This window comes from Ctenopharyngodon idella, chromosome 3, assembly GCF_019924925.1.
Source record: "Ctenopharyngodon idella isolate HZGC_01 chromosome 3, HZGC01, whole genome shotgun sequence".
Lineage (NCBI taxonomy): Eukaryota > Metazoa > Chordata > Actinopteri > Cypriniformes > Xenocyprididae > Ctenopharyngodon > Ctenopharyngodon idella.
The window spans coordinates 22,716,330-22,729,083 of record NC_067222.1 but is presented as its reverse complement, the minus strand read 5'-3'; the positions used below and the strand labels follow the sequence as shown (position 1 = coordinate 22,729,083).

The window sequence follows — 12,754 nt, the reverse complement described above, 5'->3', positions numbered from 1 at the left end:
ATAGTAAATACATTTATAATCTAACAAATGATTTCTATTTCAAGTAAATGTTGTTCTTTTGAAAAATAGCACAAAAATATTGAGCATTACAAGTGTACAATAAACAATAATAACCTTACACACATTTTGTATTTATACACAGATTGTATCATACCTCCTTGACCTGCCTGAGAAAGATGAGGAGGAGGAAGAAAGAGCTCAGATAAACAACTTCGACACACTGTGGGGTGAAACAGGTACAACACCACCATACAACCCATTTTGTATTTTGACTTAAATATGAACACACAAACTGCTCACTCAGGAGACTCTCTCTGTATCTCAGCACTGACAGCAGCAGCGGGTCGGGGAAAGCTGGAGGTGTGCCGTCTTCTATTGGAGCAGGGTGCCGCTGTGGCTCAGTCCAACCGCAGGGGCATCGTGCCACTCTTCAGCGCCGTGCGGCAGGGACACTGGCAGGTGGGCACTTCCTACGCCGCAAAAGTCACATTTCTATTTCATACATGTTTAGATGTTTTAGTCTGAAATGTGTGTTGGTTGTGCAGATAGTGGACCTGTTGCTAAATCATGGTGCTGATGTGAACATGGCGGATAAACAGGGCCGAACTCCTCTAATGATGGCTGCGTCTGAGGGTCATCTGGGTACGGCGGAGTTCCTGCTGGCTCAAGGTACAGCTGTCGTGCTCATACACAATATTTTTTGTTGCAGTTATACAGTTCAAATACAATGTTAAAGTTGGCATAAAATGGAAATTGCACATTTATTTATTTTATTTTTTTCCCCTATTGTGATGTATATTAAAGGAGACTGTCTCTCTATTCTTCTGACTATTTTTCCATATTATTTCACAGGTGCCTCATTGTCTCTGATGGACAAGGAAGGGCTAACGGCACTGAGCTGGGCGTGTCTTAAAGGCCACCTCCCATTGGTCCGTGCTCTGGTTGAGAGGGGTGCGGCGACGGCCCATGCAGACAAGAGCGGCCGCACTCCGCTGGATCTTGCCGCTTTTTATGGAGACTCAGAAGTGGTTGGTTTTGTCATAGTCATATAACTTTAAGTAGATCTACTGTATTTAAAAATATAAACCTTAAATCTCCAAAATGGGATGCTAGCGTAGGCTTTGAATGGTTTTGAACAGGTATCACATAGCTGACAGGAGATATACAGAGAATAAACCATAGCTCTGGTCTTGATGTGGTTTCAGGTGCAGTATCTGGTGGATCATGGTGCGATGATCGAGCATGTGGACTACAGCGGCATGCGCCCACTGGATCGTGCGGTTGGCTGCAGGAACACGTCAGTGGTGGTGGCGCTGCTCAAGAAGGGCGCCAAGATAGGTAAGCTGGAAGGGGAACAGTTATTACAGAAAAATTAATGCTAAACTACGCTCTTGTTTTAAAAGTACAATAACTATTTGCTGCGCTAAAAGTAGATGTCCAAATGTTGAATTGCAGGTAGATGTTTGAACACACCAGTTTGATTTACTGTAAAAATAAATAAATAAATAAATCTATAATAATTAATTTGGGGTTGTAATGCTGTGCTCCATTCAGCTCATAATGTCAGAATCACTAGCTTCCGACTGGGAAAAATCCTTGGACTTCCAAGTTGGAAACTCTTGCTGAATAATTTCTGACTGAATAATTTGCTCAGTGAGAAAATAAAACATGGTTTTCTGGTAATTCTAAAACATCGAAGCCAAAGCATTGCCTGACACACTGTTGCTCGTAAACCTAAAGCATCTGTCGTCAATTGCTAGCAACCATGAAGTTAGTCAGAGCATTTTGTCTGTATGCTTTAAACCGCAAGAAATGTATTACATTTAAAATGTAAGAAAAGAGCCAAAGTGGCTTTCTCAGTGCCTACAACTTCCATTTCCATTCCTATTTTTTGGTCAATATTGTTCTCTTTAACACATGGGATGGAAATACTGCTTTATTCGCAAAATGCAATTTTTACCAGATCTGGTTCTCAAGAAAAAAATATATGTATTTAATGGTGAAAACAGTCAAGCTGCTTAATTATTTTTGTGGAAAACGTGATAAAAAAAAAAAAAAAAGAAAGTTTTTGCAACATTATGAATGTTATGGAAGTAATTTAATGACAAATGTTTTTGAAGTAAAAAAGCTTGTTGAATTGCACTAATTGAAAAAATATGCATTACATTAACCGTGCTTGCACTTAAATGCCTTGTATTTTTAGGGCTTGCATTTTTATGGGCTGAAATTTCAAATTCGCTTCCACAAATTCAGTGCTTCAAATTCAACAGAAAATTCATCCGTAAACTGATGTGCAATGTTGAGTTTTCATGATGAAAGGTGATGTGTTCCATTTTAATCTGTTTGTGATCCGTTTTTGTGAATGAATGACTCTCTCTAGCCGTTGCTCTGGTCTTTGTTAACAGCTGCTTTGCACCACCTGCTGGTGAGGCTGACTAACAGCAGATAGAGATTATGCATCGGTACTCGACTGCTATTCCTGCAGTTCCCAGATGTGCAATGTTGAATTTTCTGTCGAATTTGAACCACTTTTGCCTGTCAAATTGCCTGTCGAATATTACAGGTTTAAACAGACTGAATATTTTGGAAGTGAAATCTGAAAGGTGAATCACTGAATTTTTATTACTGAAAATGTGTGTGAAATGTTTGAAGTTTTTATAGCTTAATTATATGACCATGCAAACCCTAAAAATACAATGCATTAAAATGCAAGCAAGGTTAGTGCAATGCATAATTTTTTCCAATTAGTGCAACTCAACAAGCTTTTTATTTCCAAAACATTTGTCATTAAATTACTTCCATAGAATGTCTTTACCTTTACTTTTGATCAATTTAATGCATCATTGATAAATAAACATATTGATTAAAAGTATTTACTGCTGACAGCAAATTTTTGAATGGTAGTGTACCTCATTTTCTGAACGTCAGACAGTGGAACTGGTCGTACATTCGGTAGGAATATCCCAAAATCACATTTGGATGGAACGCAGCATAAATTCCAAAGATTATTCCTTGAAGAAATGCATTTGAAATGTAAGCACATGCACTGAATATCACTTTCAATTAGTTTCACATTTAGATGTCTTTCTCCTTCATACCCCTCCCTGTGACCTCAGTCATCTTAGTCTAACCCTACTTCTCGTGTGCTCTTCACCGAACTGCAGAACTCCACTGATCTGCAGCTGATCAGGATGGGCTTGTTGCTTTTGCTAATGTTGCTGCTTGCCATGGCTTCTCACGGCTGATCTTCCTTGTTCTTCCTTTCACGTCACTCTTTCACCCTTAACCACCAACTATCAATCTCTCTCTTTTCTCTCTCTTCCCTTGACTCTCTATCACACTCTCCGTTTCCTGTTTTCATAAACCTTTGCTCCCTGTCTGATATGGACGCCCCTTCACTCTGCCCTAATAACCTGTCACCCTTTCACTCGTGACCCTTCCCACCTCTTCTCTCCTCGTAACCAGGATGTCAGACACTCCCCACCCGTGCTCGAGGTAAAACGCAGACCTTTGTCCCCATCTGCCATTTTTGACTGTGTCCCTCCATCTTGTTACCTGTGTGGTCCCTTCTCCATTGATCGGGCCTGATAGTGTTTTGGATGCCGAATGTGAATGCCGTTTAATCTTCATATCACTATTCTTGGCTACAAAAAGTGGAAAGAGCTGCTGTCAGCCATAAACATGGGTTGATTTTGTGTAATCTTGTACTGCTGCAAAAATCTGACGGTAGATGTGGTCACATGGATTCTTTACGTTCATTCCCTGTGCTTGCATGGCTGCATGTAGGAAAAGGTGTTGCATTTTGGCATGATGCTGCAGAATGTTTTGTGGTTTGGGAGGACATAAACACAGAATGCATTCTTGCACTGTTTTGTAACTCTTTTTTCATGTAAACTTGCACTAGACAGTCATCTTTGACCATTGCGATGTCTTGCTGGTTTTTTTTTTTTTTTTTTAGTATGTTGTGCCATTAATGTTGCATTTTTATGATGCTGTATCAAGTTAAAAGAAGTTAAAAATGAACCTCGAGATACCTGCATTTGGTTCTATTCCGTTGCGATGGACGTCTTTCAAAGTTGCGATGCTTTTTGTCAGCATCTTGAACCATTAGCGTTAAGGTGCTGTGTCAAGTTAAAAGAAGACAAAACTCATATCGAGATGCTGTATTGTGATGCTTTTTGCTGTTTTGCAGCATCTTGCGCCATTAGCATCACATTAAGATGCTGTATCAAGTTAAAAGAAGTTAAAACTCATCTCAAAAGCTGTATTGCAACACTTTTTGCTGTTTTGCAGCATCTTGTGCCATTAGCATCGCATTTTAAGATGCTGTATCAAGTTAAAAGAAATTAAAACTCATCTCGAGATGCTGTACTTCGGTGCTTTTTGCTGTTTTGCAACATCTTGTGCCATTAGTGTCACATTTTAAGATGCTGTGTCAAGTTAAAAGAAGTTAAAACTCATCTCAAGATGCTGTATCAATGCTTTTTGCTGTTTTGCTTTTTCATCTCGAGATGTCATTGCGATGGACGTCTTTCAACGTTCCAATGCTTTTTGCTGTTTTTGCAGCATCTTGCAAAATTAGCGTCACATTTTAAGATGTTTTGAGTTAAAAACTTGACTCGAAATACCTGCATTTTGTTCTAATCCTTTGTGCTTATTGTGATGAATGTCTTTCAATGTTACGTGGAGCTGTCATTAGCGTCACATTTTAATATTGCGATGGATTTTTTTTTTTAACGTATGTGATCATTTTCATCATCTCGTGTCATGAATGTCACATTTTTAAGATGCTGTATTTTAAAAAAAAAAGTCTTTTTTGCGACACGTCTTGGGTTTTTTTTTAGTATCTCTTGCCTTTAGCTTTAGACTTTTAGGATACTGTATCAAGTTAAAAGAAATGGAAAAACGTGTCTCGAATTCTCCAAATTCTGTCGATTTCTGTTGTGCTGCAATTCTGTAGTGCACCTAGCTGTTTTTGAAAGTAAGAATGCATCCTGTGTGAACAGCGCCTTCCTTTTTTTTTTTTTCCTCGGTTGCTCTCAGTTTGGCTTTTTCAGGCTATTGGCCAGTTTGGTAACTGATTCTGTGCTCATTAATTTGTCCTCAACTGCGCCTTGCATGAATTGCACTAAATCACTGCCTGCCTGCATACTGCAACTGGCTGCCCATGGCGAAATCTACAGCTCTACTAGACCCCTATCAATCTCTTATTCCCACCCTCCCTTTACTGTACATTCAGTCCAAACCAGTAGAAACACTTGACCTCTGTTCAGGCTGTCCACAGAGAGCTCAAACATGCTGACTGCAAGTTCAGTAGCTGCTGGATTCAAATGTTTTTATTGCCAGTATAAACCGATTTCAATTTCGGCAAGGTGTAAACAGCCAAGCTGCTCGTGATTTGTTTCTTTCTTTTTTGTCTGGCGTGTTGCCATGGCTTTTTGTGATATCCAAAAGTTGTTTGTAGACTTTGCCTCCTTTCAAGCAAGATATCCTGGCAGCCTGCTCGTTCCTTTGTGTCCCTCAGAGATTAGCAAGTTACTTTGTGCCCATATGGACTATCAGTCTGTGGTGACTCTTTGCCTCTTTTTCATGCTCTATTGCACTTAGGTCCTGCAACATGGGCAATGGCCACATCCAAACCTGATATTATGATTGTTCTGCTGAGCAAACTGATAGAGGAAGGAGATGGATTCTACAAGGTGAGTAGCTTTTTTTTCTTTCTTTGAATTATAATAATACACAATAAATATAATAGAATATTTAGCTGAAGAAATGTAGTCTATACATGCACAAAACTGTGTATAGGAGTATTCTGCCAATGATAATATACAGTGTTGAGTGTAATGCATTACTAAGTAATTAATTACTATAATTTAATTACTTTTTTCCTTGAAAAAGTAAAGCAAGGGATTACTCTTAATTTGTACTGTTTATTGTAATTTAATTAGTTACTTCTGATGTAAATGCATTAAATACTGTATAGGCTATAGAACAATTCTATATAAAACAACAGTGAATTTAACATCAAAATTTAACATCTAATGTTAAAATGTAGGCCTATGTTTTTAATGAAACCTTCTGCCTTTAAATATTTTGGTCAGTACAAGAATAATTTATGCAATTTTATATTTATTTGAAAGAATTAAAAAAACAGTTTCATGTCTATCCTTGTATTGTTCAACTGGTGGAGGTTGATGTGGGATTTAGAAAGTAATTAGTAATAAGTAATTCAATACTTTTTAGAGAGAGTAATTGGTACAGTAATCTAATTACTTTTTTTAGAGTATTTAACCCAACACTGATAATAGACAATAATTGTATTTGTTATGGACATTTAAAACATATTCTAGCTTATTTTTGTGGGGGGAAAAAAACAAACTGTTTCAGTTATGACTATATTGTTTGTTCTTTTCATACAATTTTTAATTCAATATTATGTACAATAAACGTCAGAGTTTTGTTTCATATTGCATTCATTTTTTATGAAAATATATCATAATCATATATTACTTCGAAATTGAGAAGTAAAAATGTCTTGCCAAACCAGAAAGGAAAGGTGAAAGAAGCCGCCCAGCGGTACCAGTACGCCCTGAAGAAGTTCCCACGAGAGGGTTTCACAGAGGACCTGAAGACCTTCCGCGAGCTCAAAGTCTCTCTGCTGCTCAACCTCTCCCGCTGCCGAAGGAAAATGAATGTGAGTCCAAAGCACTCAGTTTCATAAAACTCTCTTCCTTCTGTCTCTCTTCAATCATACCGATATTATGAGGAAGGATTGATGTTGCTCTGACTACATTAATCTAGTTTGGTCACCTCATGTAAAATGACTTTTTGACCTTGAATTTTTCAGTAATTCCAACCAATTGATAATTTGTTCCTAGGTGTATTGATAGTCTGTTAAGGATGTGGTATAACAGCAAAAGGGTCACTGTAACTCTTTTTTGGATTTGCCCTGCAATCCTTTTGCTGTTATACCATTATACTGTTATGGTGCTTGATCCCAGCATCCACTGATTACTGTGTCTGGTTGGCCCTGTGCTAAAATCAGCCTTGTCAGTGTTTTTCATTCAGTGTATTATTCAAATAATTGTGTAATTAAAATTGTTTACAATTGTATATATTATATTAGACGATATTTGTAGTATACCTTGCTCAGGGTAGACGGCATATTTAACTTAAAAAACAAAAACAAAGTGAAGATGTTGCAACACACTGTACACTTTATTTGCGTTAAATTAAATATGGTATCTACCCTAACCTAAAGTCCATGATATACTGTAATAAACTGTAGATATTGATATTGGCTGTTTAATAAAACATATCTGTCGATGACTAGCCGCTAGTATACTGTAAATCTTGTTTACAAGCATCCATGCAATGGCAACTTACCTAACCAACAAACTGCATGTATTAGTTTTGTGTTTGGTCTGTGTTCCTGATTGCTTTTGAAAACACTTAAGATTTTAAAGACACAAAAAACAAGGATTTTAAAGACAGTATTGATGTATTAATAAGAGATATGTTGATCTTCCCATTTTTTTCTCCTTTATGGCTACATTATTTCTTTTTGATCTCACCCCAAAGAACACTTTGAGTTTTGATTTTCAAACCTTCATCCTCTGGATGAAGAAATTCTCTTGAAAGCTCTCTATACACTCAGCCCATGCTGTAGTTTTTCTTCCCATCATGATCTCATCCCTGTTTAGTTTGATTTGTTGGTTCATTGGGTTTTTCTGACATTTGTTGGATTTGTTTAAGAGTTAGGTTTAGTACAGGTAGAGGTTTGAGCTGTCACATTGCATCTTCCCACTGTCCCTGTAGAGCATATATTTGTGTGTGTCAGCACATTTTATAAGTGTGTACATGCATTTCCATAACTGTATGTCTGTTTATCATATTTGCACTAATGGTGCTCAAAATATGTTGATTTTTGTGTTGATTTGTGTAATAATCAGTGTTCACATCCTCATATTAATGTGACATTGTCCAACATGAGTTTGTGTGCGTTACTGATGTAAGAGTCTGTGTGCGTGCGCGTGTGTGTGTGTGTGTGTGTGTGTGTGTGTGTGTGTGTGTGTGTGTGTGTGTCAGTGTGTCAGTGTTTGTGTGCATGTCCGCATGCACGTATGTGTGTGTCCTCCCTCTGACTTCATGTACGGCTCAGTGTATGACTGTTGGTCCTGTTGTTGCTTGCAGGACTTTGGGATGGCGGAGGAGTTTGCCTCCAAGGCACTAGAGTTGAAACCAAAATCCTATGAAGCCTATTACGCACGAGCCCGTGCCAAGCGCAGCAGCAGGTAACCGTAGCAACCAACAGGCAGGACAGCCTATAAAACACATTCTGTCTAGCACAGATAAAGTGCTGACAGATCATGACCCAAACTGGCCAAATGTGTTTCGATTGGTTGATGTAGTGCTATGCTAGAGTTTCAAGTTAGAAGTCAATCTAAGCCCCTTGACTTCTGCCACATTAGTTGACAACATCAGGATTAGACATGTTCTTCATACTTCATGTTGTGTTGAACAATCAGATTATTTTTCCTCAGAATGCCCATCATTCATATTTTATTCCTTTTTCTCTTTTGATCAACTTGCTTTATTTTGGAAAATCTTTTTTTGGGGGGTTGTCTATGATTTTGATGACTAAAGGAATGTTCTGAGTTCAATACAAGTTAAGCTTGACATTTACAATGAAAGTCTATGGGCATCCCAGAAAAAAAAAAGAAAACAGAAATCTGAAGTTTGTGTTTTTGTCAAAGCACTTAAATTTGTTTCAATACAATTTTACTTTATTATAATTTTCTGAGACGTCTAAATCATAATTTTTGTGATGGGACTAATGTTTTAGGTATATTAACTTGTGGTTATGCACTGCCGACGCAATTCCTGTGAGTGAATTTTTCGCGATATTTGTAAACAGTATCATCATTAGTCTCATGTTGTAAGTCTTGTTGAATATACTTCTAAAAAAAATATGATTACTTTTAACCTGCTGAAGGTCGTTGACCCATAGACTTCCACTGTAAGTGCATTACTTTAAGAATAACTTTTTTACAAACTGAGGAATGAGTCATAATTATTCTGTGTCGTAATTGACGACGAGCCACTTCAGATTCTGTTGATAAAGTTTGACTTGCATCGAACCCAGAATATTCCTAGCAATAGTAATTTCTCAGTCTTTAACAAGCATATTTCTTTCTTTCTCTCTCCCTACTGCCATATTCTACCTTCCTACTCGCTCCTGTTCTCTGTCTCTCTTGCTGTAGGCAATTCCACGCAGCCCTGGAGGACCTGAGTGAAGCTGTGCGTCTGTGTCCCAATAACCGTGAGATCCAGCGCCTGCTGCAACGTGTGGAAGAAGAGTGTCGCCAGGTCGAACAGCAACAGGAGCTGGATCCTCCTCCTTCCCCTCCCCGCGATCAAGCCCCATCCATGATCCCGCCTCCACCAATGGAGCCCCATATTTCAGACATGGAGCCTGTCCAGGACTTGTTTGAGGAGGATGACGATTACCTTGAGCGGGATTTGCATGGCCTACCGCTTGGTGTTCCTGCTGAGCCCCACACTATTCCATCTGGACTTCCAGTAATTCAGAACATGCCTCCATCTCCGAGCCACCATGATTCACCCTACTTGGGACAAGCATATGACCTTCGCCCCAGCCCCCCTTCAGTGTCCTCTCCTACACGACAAGGCTACCAATCCACCTCCCCGTCGCTCTCCCCAACGCACCAGAGCTCCCACTTCCGGCCCAGTCCCCCTCATCAGGCCTCCTACCACTTCAGCCCACCACCATCACCATTACGCCGTGGACCACAGTACCGTGCCAGCCCCACCTCTGAGGGAGTCGCCATGTACCGTCCCCAGTCCGCCTCTGCAGGACGCTACCAGCAGGACCAGCTTGCAGGACGACCCAAGTCCCCTCTGTCCAAGATGAGCAGCCAACGTTCATTCCAGTTTTCCCAACAGACTTCCCAGCCATCACAACAGAGCCAGTGGTTGCAGCCAGCTAAGGCACAGATCGTCCGCACCAACCAGCCCAGCTCTGCGGTACACTCCAGTGCCGTACTGGGTAGTAGTGCGTACAGTCAGATTGCTCACTCGATGAGTGCCCGCTGCCCAGGTGACATGGATGAACTTGGGGATGGAGGATACTCGTCCTCACTTCAACCTCAGGGCAGTCTGAGTGCAGGGGCCTTGTACCAGCGTGCCATCAGCATGGATCCTGGCCTTGTGGAGGATGAGCTTCCCCAGAGGCCCTCCTCTGCCTACAGACCCAGTCCTGGAGGTGTCCGCTACGGCCAGACGCCGCAGATCAGCCGCAGTCAGTCGACCGCCTACTATCCGGTCTCACCCCACGAAATGGAGCGACAGGTGACGCTGGGTTCACCTGAGAACCTTCTTGCACACCGACGTCCAGTCAGTGCCAATAGCGCAGAACCCAAACAGCACCCACCAGCTCCACGCCCCCTTATTCACTCCCACAGTACAGGTCTACGCTTCTCTCCATCCAGCAACAGTTTGGTGGCGGGTTCTGCTGCTAACCTAGGCCCAGGGTTCAGGGCGTCAGCTTCCGCACAGCAAATGGAGATACCCCTAAAGATTTCCTATGAAGGAAGCTACCATGATGACCTTTCACCGATGTCACCCCCACAAGGGACAGAATTCCGGGTGGTGGGTGGAACATATCCAGGAGAGGCCCTTCGCTCCCGCACCACGCCTTTCATGGGCATCATCGACAAGACTGCACGGACTCAGCAGTACATTCAGCAGCAGCCTTCGCTTGCATCGTCCTCCTCGGGTTCTCGACCCTGGGCTGTTTCTTCTCTGGATACAGTGGTAAACAGTCCAGCCACTTCCCCTAGCAACATGGGCTATGGGCAGCAAGCGGCACCCCTCAGCCATATCGCCTACTACAACCGCACCAACAACGCTCACAATGGCCACCTCATGGATGATGATTTCTACGCCAACCCTCCTGGTGTGACGCGGGACCGGGCGGACGCTATGGGCCGAGTTAGCCAGGTTCCCACATACCCAGATGTGAAAGTGGCACGGACTCTACCAGTTTCCCAGGCCTACCAGGACAATGAGTATAGGCAGATGTCTCGCAATGAAAGGCAAGGCCCAACCTCTCCCATTAAACCAAAGAGACCTTTTGTGGAGTCTAATGTATAAGAAGGAAGAGTCAGTGTGCAAGATGTATTAGAACATTCCAGAGGAATATCTAACATGTTGAACATCTTATCTCTTCATTTTTTTGTCCCATATCTTGATTATAAAAATACGGACCTGTTGAGGTGAATTCCAATTATGTGAAGTGAATCTAGCATGTACAAATGAAGTGCATCTGCTCTGGACACAAAAATGGAAGTATCAAGACCCATTGGAGTAAAAGTAGGCCTGTGTAACTGCTGTACATCAACCTTCTACTTTTCTGTACCTTCCGAGTGGGCGGCTACTCAGCCATGGACACATTGCTGAGCATTGCCCCTGGACCAGATGTCCCCACCAATGTCCCCACTCAGACCAGTAATAATCCCTGAGAATCCTGCTGTGTCTCGAGTTGAAAATGTACCTAAAATATCAATATTGCTTAAGCAAAAAAAGTAATATTTAACATTTTAAGTTATGTTTGTAAAAATATATATGTATATCTAAATTTCAATGCAGTTGTGTTTTTCAGTTTGCCTTTAGTTCCTAAGTTGACACGGATTCAGCAATGTGAAATATGTTTAGACTTTTTATGGGCATTTTTATTTTTTGTCAACAGGTTAAAAAGGTCAACAGGATTGCTATGTTTTACGCAATGCAAATATATGCAGTGTTTGGTTAATAATTTCATATCTGCTCATGGGAAGTAGCATCCAGGTGGTCAGCTGTTAATTTACTTAGTCACACCATTAAAGCAGAAATGGTCTTTTCCAAAGAAACTTTTCTCATGGGAAATAGGCATGGGGGAAACTTCTTTTTTGCAGCCTCAGAATCCATGTTTTGAGAGTTTATTTGTGCACTGAAACATTCACGTAAGTTGCAAAACTGTTTGCCTTCATGTTTGCCTCACCATTGAACTAACATACTATTGGAAGGTCAGGCACTTTTTTTATGGATTTCTTGACGGTATATTTTGGGAGGACGGCAGCAAGTCCGATTCGCTCACTGGATCTGGCTTTACTAATCAATGTCAACTGCTGTTGAAAAAGAGCAGGTCTTTTTGCAGCGTTTTAATTATTTTTTTCTCTTTTTAGAAAAATATGCGGTGCACTCAGAGTTGACCTGGAATACTGCTTACTGTACAACAGTGTTTGTATTTAACTATTTGTTTTCCTTTTGTATGACTGAAATGTACATGGCTGTAAATAATGTGCTGAACTAGAATGCATGCTCTCTGCTAATACACAAACCTGAGTGTGTGTATGTGTGTGGTTTTATGTATGACGGGAAAAGACTGGCACAATATATTTCCTTGTTTCCCTTATTAGACAAAAAAAGAACTGAAGTTTAGGTTTTGTATGTAATTTGTTTTAATATTTTGATTTTGTTTATAACTGGGCTTGCGAAGGAGGATTCATTGTAAATTGTCTGTAAATGTGAGCTGTGATGTTTTGCTGGGAAGGAAAATCAGAAACGTGAATGAGGACTTTTTATCCGGTTACACGATTGTAAACTGTACAATCATCTGTATGTATGAGGGAAATAATGAGCTTATTTAAAAAAAGAATACCACTTCAAAGAAAATCAAGGTGAAATAACTTAC

General features: G+C 40.5%; 1 protein-coding gene across 5 annotated transcripts in view; it reads left to right on the top strand.

Annotated features, from left to right (window-relative positions):
* Positions 1–12,753, top strand: part of tanc2a (tetratricopeptide repeat, ankyrin repeat and coiled-coil containing 2a) — a 146,968-nt gene extending 134,215 nt beyond the window's left edge. For 4 of the 5 annotated variants that reach the window (XM_051888770.1, XM_051888771.1, XM_051888772.1 and 1 more), the window contains 9 exons: positions 143–236; positions 326–459; positions 546–669; positions 853–1,028; positions 1,206–1,338; positions 5,608–5,699; positions 6,548–6,694; positions 8,194–8,294; positions 9,264–12,753. In XM_051888770.1, the coding sequence (XP_051744730.1) occupies positions 143–236; positions 326–459; positions 546–669; positions 853–1,028; positions 1,206–1,338; positions 5,608–5,699; positions 6,548–6,694; positions 8,194–8,294; positions 9,264–11,175 (2,913 nt within the window). In that variant the 3' untranslated portion in view covers positions 11,176–12,753. The remainder of the gene's footprint in view (positions 1–142; positions 237–325; positions 460–545; positions 670–852; positions 1,029–1,205; positions 1,339–5,607; positions 5,700–6,547; positions 6,695–8,193; positions 8,295–9,263) is intronic. The other variant, XM_051888774.1, reaches the window with a different exon arrangement.
* Position 12,754: the final 1 nt, after the last annotated feature.